This window comes from Genypterus blacodes, unplaced genomic scaffold, assembly GCF_046128005.1.
Source record: "Genypterus blacodes isolate CSIRO-AG114 ecotype Tasmania unplaced genomic scaffold, CSIRO-AGI_Gbla_v1 ptg000072l_1, whole genome shotgun sequence".
NCBI lineage: Eukaryota > Metazoa > Chordata > Actinopteri > Ophidiiformes > Ophidiidae > Genypterus > Genypterus blacodes.
The window spans coordinates 136,636-162,174 of NW_027466882.1; the positions used below are offsets into that span (position 1 = coordinate 136,636).

At 39.1% G+C, this 25,539-nt stretch overlaps 1 protein-coding gene across 1 annotated transcript in view; it reads left to right on the plus strand.

The window, feature by feature from the left end:
- LOC143005749 (CMP-N-acetylneuraminate-beta-galactosamide-alpha-2,3-sialyltransferase 1-like) overlaps positions 1-23,147 on the plus strand; it is a 51,474-nt gene extending 28,327 nt beyond the window's left edge. Inside the window, exons 2-7 of the mRNA XM_076157122.1 lie at positions 3,162-3,728; positions 5,820-6,013; positions 16,936-17,115; positions 18,772-18,817; positions 19,231-19,350; positions 19,897-23,147. Of these exons, the coding sequence (XP_076013237.1) occupies positions 3,447-3,728; positions 5,820-6,013; positions 16,936-17,115; positions 18,772-18,817; positions 19,231-19,350; positions 19,897-20,061 (987 nt within the window). The 5' untranslated portion in view covers positions 3,162-3,446 and the 3' untranslated portion in view covers positions 20,062-23,147. The remainder of the gene's footprint in view (positions 1-3,161; positions 3,729-5,819; positions 6,014-16,935; positions 17,116-18,771; positions 18,818-19,230; positions 19,351-19,896) is intronic.
- The last annotated feature ends 2,392 nt before the right edge of the window (positions 23,148-25,539 follow it).

The following is a 25,539-nucleotide window of genomic DNA, read 5'->3' on the forward strand; positions in this document are numbered from 1 at the left end:
AAAGAGTGAACTGGGTGTGGCTGGTTGTGACTGAGATCCAATCACAACGTGAGCCTGATCACATCTGTTACAATTATGTTCTCCATTCTGAATGCTTTTATCTGTCATTCACACCTTGCATTGATATGACTTAGATAGTGGTTTCTTCACTTTTTCTCTACAGGGCAGCACAGTGGTGTAGCGTTTAGCACTGCTGACCGTGTTGACCATCATCCTGCCTGTCACAGTAGTAATTGATCTAATGTAGAGGACAAACTTCACCAAATAAATGTCTGGATACAGATTGAATTACTGCAAAGTGTAAATTTGGCCTTACCTCAGCTCTGTGTGCATTCTGTCGAGGCTTAGCAGAGATACAGTGCATTTTTATATGAGCTCTATATGAGTATGGGTTTTCAGAAGTGCCGGATTTTGATTCGTTAAATTCCTTACACAAAGCAGAGGTAATCCACACAGAAAAACAATTTCCACTGAGCGCAAACTGAAACATTTTGCTGTAGCTGCACCCTGCAAAAAGGATGACTTCTCAAAATTGAAGATTAAGGGTGAAAATCACAACTCCCAATGTTTCTTACCCGCCTCCTCTCTCCGTCTCCTTCTCTCTGATGTGTGAACAGACGCTTTGCTGTCTCAGCGCTCGGTGAACTTCGATCAGTGTAGGGGTTGCCAACCTTCAGTCAGATAAGGTCGGGGGAACAAGATGATAGTCCGCGGGTTGCCAGTCGTGGGGAGTTTCCATCTGGTTCTGTATATATTATGCTCAGTCTCTTGTCTACCAGGACTCTCACCAAGCATCCACAGCCTCTTAAAACACGTCTCTAGGTCTATTCGATGAAGTGTCCATTAGAAGTGTTCTCAGATATCCCCTCCAGACTTGCACCAGACAACCCTGGGCTGTATGCAAATACATGGAGAGTTATGGAGCTGGAAACAACATAAAAGCCCTTACTATATAAGTCTCTGCGGTCAGCGGCCTGTATCAGCGCTCCTGATAAATGACTGGAGAGTTTGTTTTTCTGTTCTGATTGTAATAATAAAAATCAACTAGCAAGCTGTGAGGCAGCATATTCTCGGCCAGCCTTAAACCCAATCCTCTTTACGTCCCTCCAGGGTGGAATCTGAATTACCTGATCAATGTCTAATCAGCAAAGGCCTGCAGGCTGTCTCTATAAGTAATAGAGTCTGCCACAAATCTTCTATATATGGAGGGTTCACTCAGAAACTGTTAATAGCATGTCTCTGAGTTTGTTTTTCAAATATATTTCTCACTCCATTATGATGAAAGTGTTTTTTAACTTGAAAATCAAATCAGGTATTGGATAAATATAGATGTAATTAAAGGATCTTATACCCAGCTGCATATAAGAATAAAATCCAGGCCCTGTTAAAAGGCAGAGGTGGAATGTTGAAAAGGAAATCCCAGGAGGTGCGCCTGCTTTGTCTGTTGTGAAAAGTCAGGGTTCTGTAAAGACTGCAAAAACACGATCCTATTCCATGTTATTCTGAGAAATGTGTACATACTCTAGACTAAAGCGTTGCTCTGCTGTCTAGTCTGTGCTGTCTAGATGTAAAAACAAGTATTTCGAATTTTACATTCACAATGCAAACTGTTAAAGAACAACCATGTAAGTGTTTCGGAATTTTGTGAATGCAGTGGATGTGATTCATAAATGTCAAATGTCTCAATTGGCAGCAAATGGTGACATATTCCCAGTTAAGAATTGACTTTCTATCTCTGCTTTTTGTGAATCGTGATTTGAAATGGGGAAGTCTGCAGCTTTAATTGCAATCTGTGGAACAATCAGTCCATTTTTAAATGTGTGCCAAGCAGGTAATGTTTTGCCTAGTTGGTTGTTGTCACAGATACATGACTTTTTTTTTGTTTTCTAATGCAGAGAGAAGGGGGAAATGAGAGAGATGGAGAAAAAAATAAAGGAATGTTGCCTGGGACCTATGGAATGTGATTCACATATGAACAATGTATATGTAGATGACCTGTACAGTCAGGTTAATAGCATTGTTGACGACATTGTTGATGATGTTGTGTTCAGTGCCAAAGTGAAACTAGTGAGGCCACATTGTCACATCTCTGTTAATAAGGAGATTTTCCATCTGTTTGTCAATTTCTTCAAAAGTAACACAGTAACTTTTATTTTTTTAAGGGAAATTTCCAACAAGATAATGGCTTGAATTTTAAATAGTTAAAATCAGTCAACTGAGTAACTTTAAGTAATACAGTAACTTTTATTCTTTTAAGGGAAATTTCCAACAAGATAATGGCTTGAATTTTAAATAGTTAAAATCAGTCAACTGAGTAACTTTATTTCATTTTCTTTCGCTGTTTGTTTTTATTGAAGCAAACATTTTACATGACATTGCGCATACAATTATAGGATATTTTGGAGATCATTTTTTATATAGAAAGAGGGGAAAGAGGAGAGAGAGAGATAGAGAGAAGGGAGGAAGGTTGTGATATCCCTACTATTGTTGTTGAACTTTATACATAGTAATGTAAAGTATGGTAATGTCATGTAAGTCGCTTTGGATAAAAGCGTCTGCCAAATGATGTAATGTAATGGACTCGAGATGCAATGATGTCATAGGGTACATACAGATGATGTCAAACAGCAGGATTCCTTTTTTTTGCTGAATATTTGTATTGAAGAATGCATTTCAGATGACAATGAGCATACAGGTATGAAACATTTTGTGGATTGTTTTTATTCAGAAAAAGGATAAAAGAGAGAAAAAAAACATCAATGACAACAAGCGTAATACACGTGTGGGTTAGGTGCAGCAGGAGATAAAGCAACGGTGACATAGCACCGCCAGTCACCAGCACAGTTGTGTTGTACAGGCTGTGTCGTGTACATGTGAATAAAGGCAAAGGGATGAAAAACAGAGCCACAGCAACTAACCACAATCAGCATCAGTGTTGCAAGTTTGCTAAATGTTCTAAAGCCAGAAAATTACCAGTGTGAATGCAACACTCTGCAATCAGTCACAGAAAATTGCACTGTGCCATGGTACTATTTTGGACCTTCTTTTTTTTAATTACAGGAGCACTGGTCAGTGTAGTACTTTGTGTACGTGTACTAAAAGAGAATTCTGTTTATTTTGCTCAGCAGTGTTCTCACCAAAATTCCCTGTTTACTTTTCAGGTGGATCATTACATAAAGAGTGGACTACTTATCAGTTACTGACCCCGCAGAGTCAACATCGCAAATCTAAAGGAAGCCCATTAACCAGGAACCGTCAAGCTGACAGATCTGCACTGAGCTGTCTAGCACGGTGGAATTATCTTCCTTAGATCTGCAAAGGAAACAACATTGATGGATTTTCATGAACCAAATGCTACAAAAAACCCACATTGGATTATGGTCCTTCCTTTGACCCACTGAATCTATTTTTGTCTATTGCACTCCCAAAGTTCGGACTTGAACAACATGTCTTTACACAAGAGGATACTGTTGAGGACATTTGCTCCGTTGTTTTGCATCATTACGTTCACAACGCTCCTGTTCAGTTACTCTTTGTCATTTTACTTTTTCAAGCATGCTTTCCGCATCTCGTATAGCTTTCCCTCCAAAGGGCTCTGTGCCTGTAGCCGGTGTGTGGCGGAGCTGGACGATGACCCCTGGTTCGCAGAGCGCTTTAACCTGTCCATACACCCGCTGATGACCAGAGAGAACAGCGCACTCTCTGAGGGAACCTTTAAGTGGTGGCAGGTAAGATTGAGGTTGAGATTCTATCCCACAGGGGTAACGAAACATGAACATTCATCTCTCACTGAAGGGAAGCATCATGAATACAAAACAGATCACACGCTGTTATAACACTCTCAAAGGGGTGTTTTCCCCGCAATGATTGTTTTTAGATCCAAGAGATCCGCACCAGAAACAAGTTGTGAAGCAAACTCCCACATACATATTTAGTCACAGTGAAAGTGTGGATAATGTAGATTGTTGTTTTCTCTCACCATCTGCCCCCAAAATCCGTAGATGACATGTTGGATTAATTTTATAATTAGCATGAATAGTTGACACGTTGACCCGTCGCACTCTGAAAATCACTCTCTGCTATTGTTCCACCAGGAAACACACAAACATGCCATTTTATGCCACTTTTGTACAAAGACTCCACTCAGCCATATTTTTATTCTCTCTCAATATGGTGCAATTATACCACACAAAAAAACACGTATTTATTCCTTTTACCTTTAGTTTAGAGGGCCATTACAGGGAAAATACGCACTTTCCATTCATCATTACTTTGTGACGAGCATTAGTATTTCTGTGATGAGTCTGATATCTGTACACAGTAGTAATTATTGAAGCACCTTCATTCAAAACAATTTATAATGGGTGTTTGACAGATGGTAAATAGTGTTTCAAACTCCATTTTTTGCTCCACTTGAAAGATAAGAATAATGACAGAAATTTCATATCGTCACTTCAGGCATCCTGCGTTTTGTATCACTAGTAGGACAAAAAAAAAAAACTTTTTTGGACATCCCGTTCCAGAGTAGCTGTTACAATGTGAAAAGCCTATTCACCGAGTTTCTGCAACATAATCAACCAACCATTGTCTGGAAAGAGTCCAGTGCCGTAGCTGCTCCCACATTCACCTCACACCATAGCCAATTAGAGGTAAGAATAGAAAAATTACTACAAGGTTGCCTCCTGTCACTACTCATTTTACGAAATGCTTCTCACTGGGAGCCTGATGAGGCAAATGTCACTTATCCACACTGGCCTGGCCAGATGGTTCGGCCTAGGGGTGCAACATGGCAAGGCAGTGACCTCCAGGGGTGTTACCTTATACCTCGCTACCTTCTAATGATGTGGCTGTGTACAGAAATGCCAAAGTATGTTTAATTTCTGTAATCCACCACAGAGTTTGTCAAATGGCAGTAACCAGTATGGGGTTTTTAAAGCCTAATATTTGAACTTATATGTCTGCATTGATGCAATATTGAAACAGTGTTATTTATAATTAACAACTACATCCAAATCAATGTACTGTTCTAGTAAAGGTGGTGTCACAGAGACTGTAAACAGACTTTTATAGCATCACAAATGGCATGAGTTACTTCCTGTTGGTGCCAAGTTTGAAATCTAAAGATACCAAACCAAACCTTTCAAGCCAAGTTAGTCATTAGTGTCGAAAGCAAGTAAAGCATTGTGATGTCATAGAAGTCAGTTGGCCTTACAAAGCCACAGAAGCCTTTGTAGAGATGTGTTACATATTGAATAGTGCTCCGCATGAGCAATATACTGAGTAAACCAACCAAATCTCAGGGATCCTTGCCAAAATGTATCTTTATTGTACAGATGTATGTAAAAGATATATTTATATGTATATAAACAAAAACATTATGTCAGAATTACTGATCATTTTGATTCCAAGAATCTATCTGAAACATGATCTGTCTTTTATCCACAGTTGAAGTGACAGACTGGACAAACCATGAAGCATTATAACTCTCAGTTAAAACTTGTGTGAGATCTACTGGACATTCTGTATCAGTGTCTGTTGGTGAATTTTCAGCCACTGTGCTGCATGTCCCAGTTACACAGCACTCAGACATGCCTGCATTTATATTTGCTGTCTGTCTGAGTTCAGAGTGATGTCACAGAAGAAAGCCAGGCCAGAAAGAGCCTCCACAGACGCAGCTAAGGCGCCCCTGAGGTTATTTCAGAAATGTGTCGGATGTCTCCGCTTCAGCAGCAGCTCCGCTGCCCTTGTTCAATCACATCTACTTAAAGTAGCCCTGCAGCCAGCGCTTACTCTGAGGCTTGTCTCTGCTGTGTCACCAGTGGTTGCAGTTAGAGAGGCATGCAGCCAACTACACCAAAGTAGTGGAGGAGTTGTTCCAACTCATTCCTGATGAGGTGCTCTTCATGGATGCCAGCCCTGAACGCTGCAGGACCTGCTCTGTTGTGGGGAACTCTGGGAACCTCAAGGGATCCCAGTACGGCCGCCTCATCGATCGCAGTGATCTCATCATAAGGTATTCAGGGCTTCATTCTGCTCTGCTATTTATGCAAAATAAATAATTTATCTGATACAGCTTCATTCTGCACCATTTCGGGGGGAAAAATGGCACAGAATATACGAAGAGGAAGCTATCAGTTTAGAGCCGTGTCATTTTGTTGTCACTGGTTTAATTTGAATTAATTAAGAATATTAGAATAAGGAAGATATTCAACAATCTACAATGCTCAGATACTAAGATTTAACTGTTAATTGCATGCAGTGTATTAAGAATTTGAATTAACTATCAAAAATCTGTATTTATGTGTGTTAACTGGTCATAAGTGACCTGTTTGACCTCTGTGTTGTAAGCACCGCTACTGTCACCAAAGCTTCTCTGGCACCAGAAGCTCTCCATGTCGCGATGTAGCTGTCTGTCTGGCCGCTGTTCGTCTCTGCACTGAAAGAGTTTTCAATCAGTTTGATTAAACCAGGTTCTTATCTTGTGTTTAGATTTTTTGTGACGGCAACCTATTTTACCTTTAATTCAACTGCCCATTTTATTGATTGTTTTATTTCCACTCTCAGCTCAAATGTGTGGTTGTTAAGTTCACTGAAGTGTTTAAGAATTTTATCGTGACAAACCATTGCAGGAAAATAACTGTTTGTTTGTGTTTTCAAAATGTTTATCCTTTGCTTCAAGGCAAATGGAAACGAGAGAAGCTTGTCAGTCCCTTTAACCTGTCACACCAATTGCCATACTGCTGAGAATGAATCAGAAAATATGGAAAACAGCATCAGGTTCCCTTTTGAGTGCATTTGTTTTATGCTGGAAAACTGTTTTTGTGATTAAGAAAATCTGGCTTTGTGATCAATTTAAGCGCATGTGGGTGTCAAAAGGTGGACAAACATCCTTGCGAGAGACTTTGATTCATTGTTCCCTGGCTGCTCAAGGCACATTTCATGCTGCTGCTAATCAACACAGGCTACAGTATGTATATAAATACATAAATAGGGCCAGTGTCTTAGTTTTTCAAACAAATGACTGACTGAGGAGGCTGCTGGATGATGCAAATCCTTGCAGATGCTTTACAGGACGATATTCATCTTTTCTCAAAATGTTGACATTCACAGGAGAGATCAGCCTACAGTACATAATGTAGAACAAACTGTGGTTACTGTGAGCAGTGAAGAGATTAAAAACCAATTCCATTCACATATCCACAATTTAATGCATCCAGATCCTCTAAAGCCTTTTGTAGACTAATATGAATACTGCACATCATAGGACTCTAGCCTGAAGCTTCTTGTTTGCTCAGTAGATTGCACTGGTGAAATAGACTTGAGCCATAAAAGAGACTTTGCTGCTTCCTTGGAGATAAAACAATAGGCTCTATGGTGCACTTTGAGGAGGGATACAAACGGGAATGTATTCAAAATGTGCTATTTAAATAAGTAGATGAAATACCCTCACAATATTCCCAATTTGCATGTGATTAGCGTTCTGTTTTGTTTTGAAGGCAATTTTAGATATAAAGTCAGTACTTTTACCTGGTATATATGCATATATATATGCAACGGTTATCTCAGAAATACTGGTAACTTGAGTGCAAGACATATAAGTAATAGAGGGATGACAGTTGGTTTGTATAGATAAGGAAGAGTGATTTGGGCCACACCAAATAACTAGCAAGCTGCTCGTCTCCCGTCATGATATGGGAGTTTAATCTAAAGAGCGGTTGGAAAGCACAAGTAGTGCAGACGGGGGACATGACAGAACTATAACACTTGTTTGCACCACAGTAATATGGTAACATTTCCTTCGACATGCTGTGATTGGGATCTGACTAAACTGATTTAAATAGTGCAGAACCTGTAGAATTCAAGTTGTCAGATTCATAAAAGAAATTTGTCCGCAGTGTTGAGAGGTCTGCCCTTTGTACAGAAATGCCAGCATGCATTTTAAATCCAACAGAGTGTCATCATGCATGGCACCAGTCTGGATGAGACAGACATGAGATCATCACTTACCTTAACAATTTCCTGGCTAAAGGATTCTGCAAAGATTGATGAGCAATGGGCTTCATGATGATGTGGTCGGTGTGAGCGTATCTATTGAGAGAGTAACCATAGAGACACTTAGATATCTGAAAGCAGATTTCATGCCGTATTCTTGCAAGGCCCGTAATTTATCACAGCTCAGCTTTGTCAACCTGCTGTGACGTGTTGCCTCCGTATAAAGCCACATTACCGCACTTATCTTCTTTGCCTGTCCCTGTTGTGACAGCAGCATGGCATTCTCCACCAATTGAATTATGGGATGACAGAGACAGCACCAAGATGTGAGTCACTGCTCCACTATTAGCATGATATGTCCCTGCAGTTGAATGCTATGGCTATATGCTGGTTGTTTATCGTGTTGTAGCTATAGCTTTATCATTTGATGGCACACTTTAATGGAAGCCATGGTATTAAGCAAAAAGGTCACCTCAGCAACTTTAGAGAAAAAATATTACGTTGAGGTGTGATAAAAAGATACTTCATAAAGCGTGGACAACAGGCCATTCTCTTAGTCCAGTGTATAACTTTTTTTTGTGTAGCTGTAGCTGTACTTCATAAATTATATTTGCATTTGTGTTTGGCTGAAACTGTAATTTTGCCCTCTGACCTAAATTTATGACCTATCTGAAAACAAATCGATAGCCCCCCCCCCGGGGCTGGCCACTCAGGATGTTGTGGATGCACGACGTCACTTTGTTCCACTCGTAATGATCCCCGAACATGGAGAGAATCACAACAGGAACAACAATCAATTCTGTTACAATACAATTCCTACAATATTACAAAAATGTATTCTGATCACTGCAACGTTCGAAGTGTGTGTGTTGGCAATTAGTGTTTGGACCACACACACACACACACACACACACACACACACTAACACACACACTGTTCTACTAGTGCTCATCCTGCATGTACTTGGAGCACAGACTATGAGTGAATGCAAAGGAAGTACTACTATACACATAACAATACACAGTATCTTGCCATTTTCCATATCCATGTATTCAGTGCAGGGTTGCAGGGGTCTATCTCAGCATTCCTGAGTGAGACGCAGTGTACACTCTGGATATGTCACCAGTCTATCACAGGGGCTGTCATATGTTCCAACTCCTTCACTCTGGCATTCAATTTAATTTCAAAATCACCATATGCAAGCTCCGACCACAAGACATGTCGTGGAGTGTATATGACATGGGTGAACATCGATCAGGACAGAAGGTTCACAATTTCCATGATCGCTCACCTTGAAGGACATGACTGGCATCTCAAATTATTTTAAAGTCAAGTTAAAACACCCAAGAAGTCATTGATTTTGACTATCTGATTTTGTGTCGAGAAACAGGAGTTCAGCATCTCTAAGAAATACTCTGTTTTTGTCGCGGATCAGAAAGGCTTGTCTCAGTGGAGTTAAATCAAAGCTGAGATTGTGCAGTCTGAGCTTGGCATAATGCAGGTGTGATTGGATGGTGAGAGGACACTGAAGCTCCTGGATGAAACCAATATAGACAAAGTGAAAACATGAAACTCCTTACATTCTACCCGCGGAACCATGGTGCTTTCCCTCAGTGACGTGTATTTCAACATAAGTAGGCTGGCTTAGGTGAGTGATGGTCTCATCATTCATATTTACTCTATTGATGTGACTGTCAGTCAAGCTTATATTCTACTGCTGGTGCAAATGTCTTTATGAAGATGGATCTCAAACTCAGGCTATGTAATGCGTCGGCACATCTCATTATAGGCTCCAAATCCCTATTTGAAATTGGCTTTCAAACAAGGATTTTTCAAAACTCCACCTGTTTTCATAGTTTTGTCTTGTGCTATTAGTGACACAGTAAACGTCTTCCTTTCTCAAGTGTTATTTTCACAGTGATTACAAGCGCTTCTTCCCAAAGGCATCAAGACACTCCAAACACATGGGTGGATTAGTGGTGCTCTACAGTGTGTATGTAAGCTTAAAATGACCTCGTCAGTAAAGCTTGATTTAACATCAGCTGCATTATTGTGAGAAGAATGAGAACAGACTTTTGACGGATTTCTGTCATTTCCAAGCCAGCAAATCACACCTGTGCCCTGCTGCTCAATGAACCTGTTATTTATGGTGGTAGCTCAAATAATAGCTATCATTATGCCACTGAGTAGCTCACATGGAACAAAGAACAATGGAGTTCAAGAGTTTCATTCCCGCCAGGGCCACCCAGAATAAAAGATATGTGTCATCAGGGATTCGATGACACTTCAGAGCATCCGTCAATTGCCACTTTGTGACATGAATTGAAGCGATGCGGCCACTGCCAACAGCCACTGCCAATTCTATCTTTAACATCATTTTCAGGTGCTATTATTCACCTTCTACCCACCACGGGGTCACTGAGGTGACAGTGGCTATGTGCGAAAGATTACAGGTGACAGTGTGACAGTGTAAGCATAGCTATCGTGTTTTGATCTCTAAGGCCACCGCAAAGTTTATGGCAGTTAACAATGCAGCTGTCTTGCCAAAAGAGATGAAAACTGATGGTGCATTCAGGCACTGCTTCCTAAGTCATAGTCAAATATTTGCACATTTATCAGCAAGATCTTATTCTGACATGACCAACATGCGATAATAGATTTATGAAATGCTGAAGTTTTCAACACAGGTGATAATGTTTAGTTTTCGAATGGCTGACTGGTGATATTAGACTAAAATGTTGATTATTTTATGACACATGAGGTGCAAGCGCCTCCTCCTAGCCTTCAAAGCATTGCATGGCCAGGTGACTGCATAGATTAGGGATTCTCTGACACGCAGACTTTACCACCAAGTTTCTGTCTGGTCGGCCCCTAATCTAACACTATTTACACAATAGAAGGGAGAGTTATTTTACACTCATGCAATCATTTCAAAACAGAAATGGGAAATGTGTCAGTGAGAACAGCAAAACTGCGTGTTTGGTGTAACCAAAATACAATAAAGGTTATGATGAGGAGCAGCAGAGGAAAAAATAGCCATTACTTGCTGAGACCGAGCCGAGCAGTAAGGCTGTATCTGTCCAGCTCTTCACCACATGATGTACAGCACAATTTAGCCATCTAGCTAAAAGCAGAGGAAGAAGAGATTTAGCGATGTGGCATTTCGCGGTGGATACATGATTTTTCGAAAACTGTCACATTGGGCTACAGGGGGAAGGAGTTACATTTGGGCAACTGGCACATAGTAAAGGTAGAAACAAATGTTTGAAGGCAGGCAGGAAAACACAGAAAGCACAAATCAATGGCTGGACTCATAAAGCTGTAAGGGCGCTAATGATAATAAAGCACAAACCATGGACTTGTTAGTATATATGAACAGAGATGTTATTTGGGGAATTGGGAACAGGATAGTGTGTCAAGGGGGGGGGGGGTTCATCATCTAGAAACATTGTCATTAGATTTAGCCTGTTTAGTGCGGTTATGGCTTTAGGAAGAGAAAGCAGCGGCTATAAAACACAACAACAGCTAAAAAGCATTGGACCAGTGTATCGCTTAAATCCCATTCCTGAGTCCAGCTTTTATATTGACCCTGCCAATACCAAAGCCTTGAAGCTCTGCCAGCTCACCTGGCGCCCTGCACCTTTGAGTCCGTGCCTGATACAGCATTCTTTCCTCATGATGGTCACCATTCAGCTGGAAAGGCTTTTTTTTTTTTTTACACACATTAACTTCCTTATAAATGTGTGTAATATAAAAGTAGCAATTGAGTGAGTACATAAAGAAATGAGACCAGTGACCTTTGAAAGTGTTAGTTAGTTATTATACAGAGTGTGAGCAGGTTGAACTTCAAAGCACAGGGCTGTTTCAGGGCTGTATGTATGTTTTAAGACCTACAATCTGCAACCTCCTTGTGATATTGTTCCTGCAGTAATTAAGAACAAAATCAAGGTTAATTTATGAGAAATGTGTTGATTATATGTTTTTCTTTTTGTTAGATAAGGTTCATTATATTTTATATCATGCTGATATATCAGATATTAGTATGCATGTGCATTTTAATTTCCGGCAATCCGTTGAGACCTTGTTGATGTGTATTTTGGTGCAGATAGCAGGTAGGCTGTCTGTATATGTTAATATGATATATACTAATATATGTTACACAAACATGCACTTACAACATTCAAAACAAATGTTTGCGTGATCAGGAAGCCAATGCATATAAACTGACATCAACACGAACACACTCTAAAATTATTACGCAGAGACATCACAACTCTGTGTATAATCCACACTGGCAGGTGTGCTGCAACATTACACAGGAATGTGATTAAAGTGAGCTATGACATCATTTAGTATTGATGAGAGATCTAATAAACTATTCAAATGTGGGACTCACTGGTAATGTTTCAGAAGTGGATGTTGCTTCTGCATTTGTCTGAAGTGAATCACTGATGATTTTGCTGTATCTTAGGGGAAAAAAGAAGTTATAAGAGTATCTGTGATCAAGGTTGGTCTAAACTAGGCCCCTATCACACTGCGCATTAATATGTCATCCTTGTTTCCTGATTCGTTATCTGTAGAATGATCTCTGTGTGATCCTGTATTTACATACATTCTCATTATCTGGATGCCTCCTGCACAGTGATCAGATCTCAGTGGGCTGCAGTAGATACACACTACTTTAGATATGTGGAGTCTGGAATCTTCATCTATTTGGCAAACATACTTATATATTTTAAGCATGGGGCTGTCGCTGTCTACATTACAGGTCCAGCTTCCCCTTTACAGCAAGTCACAACTCCCCATTCAAAACAACTTTATGAGACCAAGTAAAGGTGTAGGTGTAAAATGAGCCATCGGTACAAGAGAACACCCAGAGAGCAAAAGCATCTGGAAAGGCCCAGCAGTGAGTTGTTTTACTATCATTAACTTAATGTGTTATTTTCAAATTCATTATACAGCCGTATTGCAAACAGCATCTCTTTGATCTGTACATAACGCATTACATAACGCAGAAATCTGTAATGTTCATGTCGAAAAGCCTGATCATTGTTGTAGACTGAGTCATGTTAGCCTTGATTCCCCACTCCATTTCTTGTTGTTACACACCTGCATTTCTGCATGTGTATTTTGAGTTGCCTGTGCATTAGCTGCCCAGACACGCTTTCCAAAGGTTCAATACATCTGTTTCGGTTTGTTTCAAGTCAATCTGGTACAATTCGCCAGCGCCAGGGGGTGGAGGGGGGTGGAGTTAGAGCAGAAGCTGAATATTGATTTGTCCAATTTGAAATATTTGCCTCCTTAGAGCACTTGACACTACACGCCCTCAAAAGATAAAGTGAATGAGCTGTGCAATTAATTCACTCCCCACTTTGAGCTTACTTGAGTCCAATTCCTTACCAGCTTTTAATAATGTAGCATCGGCTCCTGTAGTTATCCGTGACACGGTCCATACTTGTGAAACAGAGTAAAATGTGTAGAGACTGAAACACTCATCCATTACAGAATGACAAACTTGTGTAACTGTCATCAATTATTAGACAGATAGAACAGATAGACATCAATAGAAATAGTGAATCTTTGTTTCAATCGATTTTTGAGGTCACATTCTGTGTCTCTCTCTAAACAAGCATATCATAGTAGAGGCCAAACCCTGTGCTGTTGCAAGGTTATGATGAAATTGAACAGGTTATTGGCCTCAATCCTGACCACAAGATTACAAATTGCAGCAAAAGACATTCCACAGGTAAACTTGAAACTTGACTGTGACTGCTGACTTAAAACTGTGGGAGTGGATACACAGGGTGGACATACAGTTGGATATGGACCAAAGCAATCCAGGGAAAAAAAGGATCAGCTCTTTGTTGTTGTGGTCATTAAAGCATTTGACGTGACAATAAGCATGCAGTTATGGGACATTTTTGAGATTTTTTTTTTTATACAGAGATTGGAAAATATGACAAAGAAAGAGAAATAGGAAACACATATTGATTGGGACCTAGGAAATGAGATACACATGGACAAAATGCACAAGGAGACAAAGAAACAGTGACAGGAGCTAATAACTTATACAAATGGGTTGTATAGGTGTTGGATAATAATTGTGTTCTTTACCAGATAATATTAGTGAAGCCACATTGCCACAGCTCTGTTAGTTGTGTCCATGCGGGTAACATATTGCCATAAAGGGATTTATTTTTACATACAGGGGGGGAGAGAAGTAAAGACAGAGAGAAAGAGGAGAATTAAGAAGAAACGCAAGAAACACAAACATAAACATTGCATTTGCTCGGATTCAACAGTCTATATTAAGCTTTATAGCAGAATGGTTTCGGTGATTCACGCTTTTGCTCACCCAAGAAGAGTACACAAGCTTTGCTATGTTCCTCTGAAATGCCACAGCTGATGATGTAATACCATAATGAGTCCTGCATTGGTAATTTTCCACCGCAGACACATCCTGGTGCAGCTGCTTTGTTATTGGTGATGCTCCACTCATCTTTTCTCAGGCTGAATGACTGTCCCATCATTTTTCAGCTGCATCGCTGCTTTAGTGAGCTGGCGTACTAACGGCAGCTGTGCATCTGATCCTTCTCTAAACTGTCTGCCTAAATATAGAAGAGTCAGTTGATAGGAAAACATCGCATCGCTGTTGTGGGATTATTTTTATGTTCTTTCAATTTGATTTTAAAACTGAATAATTTATTTTTCATTTATAAAAAAGTGTTAAGTGCTCCACTTCTATAACGATATGACTCATTGAAAAAAACTGGAAAGCACTCTGCAGCACAATCATCTAACAAGGGAACATATAAAGATCACACAGATTCTGAAACACACACTCGTGTACTTTATGCATGCATTCAAATGTGTAACATTTTGACTCACATCTATTTTGATAGTAAAAGACTGTCTTAGTTTCTGTCCGATAAGTTTGTCTTTGTGGGTGCATCTGCAGTTTGCAACTTAGTTTTGCAACGTTGACTTATTCAATACACACTCCCTTCTATATTTCTCTATGAAAATAATAATATGCAACATTTAATTGTACAAGTACTATCATGGAGCACAAAAGCTGACAATGAACCAAATGATATTGCTGGTAATCTCACTGGTTAATAGTGAAGGTGAATAGCTCTGCTTCCTAAAAGCTCTTTCTATCTTTCTAAGTTTCTTTCTATGTAGCTTCATTTGACCAAGAACAACCCCAAGAGGCTTCATCCCATATCTGCAGCTGGAACATGAAATGGCAGAGAATCAACAGGGAGATATCCTCATGGGAGGTTATTTTGAGTCCTGTCAGGCTCAGGCTGAAAATGTCAAGTTGTCATGTCATCTCAGACTCAGTAATGATGATATTCAAGCTAGAGCATCCGAACAGGTGATGTTAGGTCAGGGTCATATTCTTGTTGTTGGTCAATTCCTATAGCCGGCAAAATCTAACTACCCCTGTCTCCATCCATTTTCCAGCAAATAACAGTTCCAGCTATAGTGATTATTGTTGGACATTATAATAGATACGCTGAGCTTGCCAAGCTGTTGTTGTCCCACCTCTCCAAATGGACACTGGATTGTTGTGAATTATTGTTTGGGCTCCTGAACACAACATGCTGGGACAAATTGTGCTTTTTGTTTTTTTGAATTGTATTTCTCTGGAACTATAATATGAATTATGTGTGGGATGACATGGCCCAGATGGGGTTTGGCCGATTCTAGGAACTGCAGGACACTAGGAGAATGCATACGGTCATTTGCTTTTTTGACATTATAAAGCCTTATTAACTTGAATTCAGCTGCATAAAGAGATTTATGCAAATTCCCCATCTTCTTCTTGATATATGTCCATAACTGCTCCATACATACTGCCATCTTTGGATACACATTTTCTATCTATTTATTTTAAATGCTGAAACTAATCAACCAATGGGCGCTGTCAAAGACACAAAAAACAATTTGCCTTGGTGCATCTTCTTTTTACAGGAAATGCTCAAGTAAAGTAAATAGACACAAGACGAATCAAAACAGTTACACAAAAACAGCTGTGATTGTGCCTTGTGCATAATGTTGCATACCATATTACAGTACATATCCATCTGTATATACATAGATACACACATATACATCACATACATATACAGTCTTGAGAGGGAGATGTATATACATACATACATACTTACGTGTGTATGTATATTTCATTTGTGTATATACATGGCAAACAGTTTAGAAATTTAGAGTCCAGGGTTTTTGAGGTGAGTGGTGCTGTTGCTGGGAAGTGTGTGTGTGTGTGTGTTTGTGTGTGTGTGTGTGTGTGCGTGTGTGTTTGTGTGTTTGTGTGTGCGTGTGTGCGCGTGTGTGTTTGGATTGTAAGGATTTTATGGACCAGAGTTGCCTCCCAGATAAGGGAGAGGCCCAAGGAGTGTGTGGCCAGGGCCGCTCGTTTCCTGGTCCTGGTTGTGAATAAAATGTCTATTGGGGTGAGTTGATGGTTCTCTCTGAGAAGATGAAGCACTGCAGCATGCAGCTACTGCACCAGGATGCCAGCTGCATCACTTCCCTTCAGTAGGCAGAGCCATCCATCACCGCTGGTCAGACCAATCAGGGTTATGTCATCTGCAAACTTGAGGAGCTTTACAGAGGGGTCCAGGGAGTGCAGGCATTGGTGTAGCTCCAGCAGAGGAGAGGAGAGAGCATTTGACCTGGTGGTGCACTTGTGCTGAAGGTCAGAGATGTGCTGTCTAAGCCTCTGTTGTTTCCTGGAAGTTGATTAGCCACTGACACTGGTGTGCAGGAACAGCTGGGAGAGCTCAGTGTGCAGGCCTAATGGTGTTAGGTTCAACAAACTGAATCCTTGTATATGTCCCCTGTTGATCTAAGTGCTGGAGGATGAATTGCAAGCTGCATCATCCCCTGACCTGTTGACGAAACAAAACTTTATCTCCGCAGAATGAACCAGGGTCCTACCGTGGGTTTTGAGGAAGATGTGGGCACCAGAACAACACATCACTTTTTGTACCCAGAAAGTGCCATGGACCTGGACAACGACACCAGTCTGGTGCTGATCCCTTTCAAGGTCCAAGACCTGCAGTGGCTCATAAGTGCGCTGACTACCGGCACTATTAAAAGGTAAGTGTTCCTATGAAATGTAAAGTGAGAGACGTAAACATCTTTATCCTGCAGCATGTAGCATGTCTTAAGGCCAACCTCTACTGTATATTCCCTTAAACCAGGAAGGTTAAAGGGGACATTTTACTTAACCATGGTGATAGTTACAATCACACCTACACTTTATATAGGTACCCAAAGTTGCTATCCCTAGAGGTGAAGACAATGGATATGGATATGTAATATTGTTGTGGAGCTCTCTCTGGTTTGCAATTTTACTGTGAGAATAACCCCAAAATATCCTTTGAGTTTAATGGGTTAAAAGCCTTAAATCCATGCACATCTGTGACTCATTAACGCTCTCCAGATACCACATTTGCATAATCATAATCATCCCAGGCACAGTAACACAATTGTCATCACAGAGATGATTCTAACTCCATTTTCACTTTTCAGTGAATTTCACTCTCATTTCCTCTGAATGAGCAGTAATCAGTGTGGTGTCCGGTCATGTAGAAAATAGGAATGAATGCAGAGCAACATTAACTCAGATATGCAAAATGATGGTAGATGGTAAAATGACCGACATAAACATTCCATCAGAATGCGAAGCTCTCCTCCTAACTGTGCCAAAGTGATTCCTCTGCATCGTTAAATATCATTTTAATGGCAGCAATTTCAACACCACCAAGATCCTGACTGATTGTTGGAAATGTCTTGGTGTATTTTCTAGTCGGAAGAGGAAAATTCAAGACTGAGGGCTGGGCGAGAGGACAGAGCTGCGTGCAGAGACACTGGAGTCAATGTATTGATTATCCACGCTCAGACTTTGAATATTAATCAGAAATGTTAATGTGTACTTAATGCTAAAATACCAAACTGATACTGAAGGGGCCTTGGTGTTCATGTTGCTGCATAGCTTACATACATCAAGGCATTTTCATATGAATACACCACATGGAACACCTGTAATACTCCAGTTTCAAGAGCCTTGAGACTGTTCTTTATAATCTCAGAATTTTAATGAAACACTTTTCCACAGAACCATTACTCCTGATAAAACTCACCTTAATTGGAAACGCTGCTGTGGATGGTATCTTTTCATTCTTGGCCGGCATGTAATCATTGCTTTTCACTTCAATCATCATTATTATGCCAATCCGAACATTTTCAGCTTTACATTCTGCTTCCTCGGGCTGTAGAATATGCATGGACCTAAGAGATCATTCAGTTCAGTTCCACTCTATTGTTCTTTTACCTTTCCTGTTCAAGGCCACTGGTACACGTGCAAGTTTTGCGTGCACATGTTGTTTATACATTTCTTAACACCTTTCCATTGCAAACTAAATATGGCTCCACTCACATTTATTCAAACAACGTCTTTCAAGTCAACACAGCCTGCACTCATTTAGCTGGGAATGTTTACAATGTGAATTGGACTGTGAGAGTATGCTTCTCTGATGACACACTCTGATACTAAGTGTGCCTATGGTATTTAATCAACCTTCCTTTTTCAGATGTAGTGTCACAACACAACATTTATTATGACGTATCCTCTGTCATATTTTGTACAGCATAAGCGTAAACTGTAATTGTTGGTATGATGACAGTGAAACATATAATGCAGGATTATGAGCTCCAAAACCAACATTTGATATATTTTTTTTTATGTCACAGAACGTATATGCCCGTTTTGTCCAGGATAAAAGCAAACAAAGATAAGGTGAGTCAAGCACATCAAAATGAATGTATTACTTTCCATTGTGTCAAACTTTTTAACGTAAAATATTAACAAAATCCTACATATCGCACATTGAGTTCTATGTAGCCTGAGGGAGCTCAGCTGTTTTCAAACTGTGGTAGATGAACAAATGCTAGTACTAATAGCAGCCTCTACTGGTGCATTAGAGTACTGCAGCAGATTCAAAGCGATAGGAATCCTTTAGAATTCTATTATAGTAGCACTTTACAAATAAAATGAGTCTCATTGAAATCTAATGTAACTTTTAATCAATACAGCTTTTAATAAAGAATTTGACACTTGCTTACAGGTGAGATTTACAGTTAAACGTTGTAAACGCAGTGTATAAGTCGATTACTATGCTGAAGAATTCTCCATGTGTGTTTTGTTTGCAGGTGTTGATTTTAAATCCGACTTTTTTCAAATACGTCTACGACAGCTGGATGGATGGTCATGGCCGATATCCTTCCACCGGCTTCCTCAGCTTATTGTTCGCCCTTCACGTATGTGACAAGGTACTGAAACTGCACGTATAACATCTTTGTGTTCATGTTAGGGGTTTTTACACTGATTAGATTAGATTAGATTCAACTTTATTGTCAATGAGCAAGTACAGGTACAAGCCAATGAAATGCAGTAGCATCCAACCAGAAGTGCAAAAGTGTACTATTATATATACAGAATACAGAATATATACAGAATAAACTATATACACTATATATACTATATATACTATATAGTATATAGTGAATGATGAACTGAATGATGATCAGTTCTTCTTTCAAGCTGTTTACAACTTTTACTCCATGAGAGCAACTCAAAGTGCTTTGGAGGAGCAGATTAAGAAATCAGTTCAAAGTAAGAAAATTTAAAATCCTTAGTAGATTAATGTAAAGCGAATAATAAAAAATGTAAGTATAAAGTTAAATAAGAGCCCTTACCCTAACCCTAACAGCACAACTTCATATTAAAGCATATAAAATACTATAAAATAGTGTAAAACTCATGAAACATTAATGACAACCTTTTGGATTGTGACGCATCGCTTTGTGTTCAATCAGGTCAGCGTGTTTGGATTCGGTGCAAACCAGGAGGGAATCTGGCATCACTACTGGGAGGATGTTTCAACGGGATCTAACGCGGGCGTCCACAGCGGAGATCATGAACGCAACATCACGTGGCTGCTTACAGACAAGCACAAAATCAAAATGTTTGAAGGAAGATGAAAGCAAGTTCACACATGCAGCGGAACCGACACCAAAGCCTGTGATTTTATTGTCTTTTACTTTGTTCTAGGAATACCAGGGAATGGGAAATCCAGCTTCTCGTTTTTTTTCTAAAGCTACTATTTTAACACAAGTCATTTGTGACAAAAGCTGGTTATGTCATATTCCCATGTTTGGTCTGGCCACCAAAAACTGAAGAGACCGAAACTGCCTCTCCTTTCAGTTTGGTAATCCCAACACACATACAGTACAGCTGGGAAAGGCAGAGAAGAAGAAAATGGCCTCTCAGTCTTTTTGGTAACCCAGACTTTTCTGTGTATGGTATAGTATTGTGGCCATCTAAAGCTGTTGTGAATATTCCAGATATTCCGGCTCTGTTGACATTACGCAGTGCTAAAAACCCTCTTGCCAGATTGTAAAAACTGCCTACTGATCCAAACGGGTTGCATTGGAACATTCCCAAATCGAAATTGACATTTTTAGTAAGCAACCAACTTAGAAGCACTTTAATGATCTCTGCAACAGAAATCATCGACTTTGCTGTAAATGTAATTTCAGCGATAAAGTGTGTCAAACTCTTAAATCACCACTGATGTACAGTAGCAGTGAAGATGTTTAGTCAGGTAATGGCAAATGTGAAGGAAATCTCAGTATAGTCCTGCAAAGCCAGTAGACCCTCCAAAATCAATATCAAAGTGCAATTTAACAGCATATTGATAATCTGACATTTCTATTTACAGTTGGCACTAACTTTGGATATTTTCACTATCATGGTCCACTGCTTGCAAGTCGCAGCTGGAAGTGTAGTGAGTGCTAAAGACACACATGTCACATCTAGCACCAAACTTGTGATTTAAGGTCATTTTAATTCACAGTAAAAAAAAAATTGCAATCATAATGTAGACAAAAATTGCATAATTTGGACAATTTTGGAGACAATATCTGGAATGTGAAAGATTACACCAGATCATTGATCACTCTCTCTGAAGATACAAAGATGATCTATACAGATTTATACCTAAGGCTCAAAACAAATATCGCATAGATCCATTAATTGACCATGTTGTATAAAGTAATTAATTGATAAAAACCTGCTATATACTGTAGCCTATATGCATCCAGATGCAGAGTGCCTTATCAGTGATGAATTTTTATCAATGTAAAGTAAACGTGAAGTGCCTTTGATTCAACTTTTCAAGAATTGATTTTACAGGTAGGTAGAATTTTTCACCACGATTCTTGTTTTAATATTTATGTTTTTACTTTTATTAATTGTACAATGTGAATTTTAATGAACCATATGCATGAATCATATATTAAACCATTTTACATATTTGTCCTTGTGATGAATCTGTAAGATGCTTTGTTAAATACCACTGCACAAAAGTGCTTGCGCTTGACCCTTTGGCTGGGCAGTCAGGAGATGACACACGGGTACTTTTCGTGCATTTTGGGAATCTGTTGCAGATGAGCTAATGCTTAATGACTGTAAGAAACAAAGAAGCACTTACCCATCACCCACACCATCATTTCACCAGTAAACCCCAAATGTGTTAAGTGTCATTTGTAATCTGTTAAGAGCTACGCTTGGTGGGCGCTTATGTGAAATGCTTTTGTTTGCTCCATGTGCCTTCAGCTGGAATGAGATATGAGTGTTTTGACTGATGTAAGAGTAAATAGTTTCAGGGCCAGAGCCACTTCAAAGACTAGACGCTGTATCTATAGACCTGTTTTCACCTGTATCATGTGAAACTTTTACTGTGGTATGTTGCTCTGCTGTGTATCAGTTGTTATGCTTGAGACTTAATCCTTATTACTGTTCAGTCATCTACATCTAGCAGTTTACAACAGGTGATGAGCTTACAGTAGAATCACATGACCTGTGATGACAGGTGGTAAAGGTCTTTAGATCATCAGCATCTGTCAACTTTATCTGGGCGACGCCTCCACTGTGATCAGATCTCAATAAGAATTCTACGCTACTTTAGCTACTAATACTTCCTCTTTTGTCATGGTTGATCTTGAAGTAACTTAACTTAAATTAATATATAAATAACATTTTTACTTGGGCTGCCCACCTTCAGGGTGTGTGACGGAGATCTGATCACAATCCAAGTCATACCAGATATGTATGTGATTGGTCAGGATCAGATCCTGTCAGACACATTTGGATTTGTGATTTGATGCATTCCGATAACAAGAATGTATGTTGATGAAGATGTACATTCAATCTACAGTTTTCTCAATGCTATCATAATATCATTTTTTTTAATATGTCATGTGTGTTTATTTAATGTATGGTTTGCCTTGCTCATCTGAGGTTTTTGATTGTTTCAAGTCATTTCCAGACTTCACAGATTGTTGATTTGTTTTATGTTTAGTTTCCAATAATGGAAAAACTAGACCGTGGCCTTGGTGGCCTGGTCCGAGGCCTAATTTGTTCCACAGGTGACACTATCACCTAGTGGACATTAACATGTATCACCTTTACCTCTCTGGAGTCTGAAGACATTAGTCTGACTTTTCATTTGACCTTTCACTGCAAAGAGTCATTTGCTAGTTTTGACATTTCATTCTGATTGGTATAAATCGAGTTTTAAGTCAGCACTGTTTGGACTCCTTGACTGAGGATTTATGTCAATTGATTTGTCCATAACAACATGAAGGAGACTTACTGGTATTAATGCTGTTAAATATGTTAATGATGACTTTAATGTTCATGTTAAAAACTTAATTTCATTTTCAAACAAGATTGAAGGATTGCTACACACTTCTAGGCGGGTACTGTTGACAGGTTACGTAATCAAAAAATGTGACGGCCTACAGAAAATGAGAATTTATATAAGAGAAGTATTGTGTTTGTTGCATTCATTGGTGTTCATCTTTGCGTAAATCATTTTTCCTTTATCCTTGTGGGAGAGATGGATCCCAACTGAAGCTTTGCATTGATCTATGTGTATCCCTTGAAGTGGGAAAACAGAAGAAAATGTTGGAATACAGTAATATTCCATGTGGTTTGTCATGTATTAAACTGGATGAGGTCAATTTAAGGGGATTATCCATTAAAAAAAGATTCAGACAATTCATTCGGCTTCTGTGATCCTGGACATTCTTGAATGTTTCTGAAAGCCTTATATCTTTATTCCTATGTCAAAACAAATAGGCTGAGAATAGAAATACAGGATATTTATTATGAGACAGATAGTTTAATGCAACTGGAGCACCTTTGTTAAATATATCACAGAATAGTGTTGATTATCTGCTTTCATATCACACCAATAAATGAATTTATGTGAATGAATTAAATGTATTTGTTTACAGCTGTAAGATGTGAAATCAGCTGATAAAGTAATCTGTCAGTGTGTGTGTCTTTTCAAGCAAGATGACAAGTAAGTTGTTATTCACCGAGTGTGTTTCTACACCTATAACTTATTTTTATTTATAATGAAGGTTCCCAAATTTCACAGCGTGAATTTGCATTACACCTGTTTCCTGGCAGCTACGGAAGAGACACTTCAACAGTTTATCATCAGCTCACAGAAGGATGCAGACTAATAAGTGTTACTGCTGAATTAGCGGTCACACTTCCATTAATAACTTTACTTTTGCACATTTTTTAATAGAACTTTATCCAATACTACATTTTTACTGCAAATGCATAAAGTCGGAGCTCCATTCACACGGTCTGATCCACAAGAGTGAAGTCCTCACAAATGGAATCATCTTCACAGTCATATTTTGTCACCAAACATTGTTCAAACCCACATAACTTAAACATAAATAAATATGCACCACAGAATATGGTGAAATAAAGGGAATTTTAGGATATATAAGAGAAATATATTATGGTTACAATTGTGAATGTCAAGTCAATGTCAAATTCAACATTCAATGTAATTGACAAGTGACTTTTTTTCTACCTCCTCTTATGTGGTCACACACCAGTTCAAGAAATATCATACAACATTCCATTACTTAAGAATTAAATAAAAGTTTCGGTTTGATTGAATGTCACTTAAGAACCACTTAAACACACCAAGAAACTGTGAAAAGCTATGCTCTATATGTGAAGGACCCTCTATTCTAAGAAGAACAAACATTGGAGTTGCTGCATGACATACACACCTTGCAGTTTGATGTCTCCAAGAACGATGAGTGCCATTAGAAAATGTGTGAAAACAGAGAAACAAGGACTGTGTTTCATTTAAGAGGAGAGACCTGAGGCTGTGGTGTTTGCACGTTGCTGACAGAGTGTGAGTGATGATTACTGTTGACTTTATTGATTGTACAGTAGCCGTAGTCTGGCTGTAATTACCGTTAGCGCCTGCAGAGGGCACTGTTGACTGCTGTTTTCATTGTGCCTGCAAAGGTCAGCACATATGATTGTACAGTAACTGTGCTGTCTGTTCAGGATGTTAAGTACTGGATAATTTGCTTGTGTTACGATACTTTGTCACTTTAATGTAGACAGCAATTTTAGTATAGCTTTGTCCTTTTGTGTATAACTTTATTGTGAGGTTATTGACGATTCTATGCCTCCTATTTTCTGCCGTGTAGAACCACAAATCTCAAAACTCCCACAGCTGCAGAATGGCCATTAAAGAAGTAGATCTGTTAAATCTAAAAGTGACATCAAGGAGCAAGTGTCATTGTACATCCATCATCCCTTCCTACAATGTATTAAAGCACTTTATACTGAGGGGCCCAAAGGATATAGTGGCTGTGTCCTCCAAATTCTACCCAGAACAAGCTGCATTTCTTGGCTGCATTTAGAGCCTTTGAAATGTGACAGCCTCACCACCTTTTGACAACATTGGAAATTAGAAATGGAAACCTTAGAGAAAATAGCCACGATTCAGCATAGTTTAGATTCACTGCAGCATGGATGTCTCAAAGACACTTAGTCAGTGTCACGTTGTGATTAAATGCCTTCCAGCTTATTCTGTGACTACAATGGGACGAAGAAGACACTCAAGGTTGTACAGATACAATATGAGTACTAAATGTCTTATTATGTTAATAAACCCTAAAATGGGCATCAAATCGAATTGTATTGATGTACTTATTGTGAAAGTATAATTTAAAGAAATACGGTGTAAGATTTGGCGCCCTCTAGCGTTGTTTTACTGTGATTTGTTTACATTTACGAGACTGATGACAAACCTACCGCATATGATAAGGAAATGCACTTTAATACAGGACAGCTTAGTTTACACATTACATTTAGACATAACCACTGTGTTAACAATATTTACACAGGAATAACATCAAAATGGTCAACACAAACACTAACACATGTGCTGTTAAAAACCAAACCCAGATGTGTTATTATATAGCACGATAATTTCTTGAACCAGCAAAAATAGATGGTATTTTGAAACTTGGAAGTGAAGTAGTAATGTTAGTAGTGATGTTGTAACACAAAGGGTCCAGGAAGTGACATGTACTTTAAATGTTTATATTGTGTTTCATTTGCAA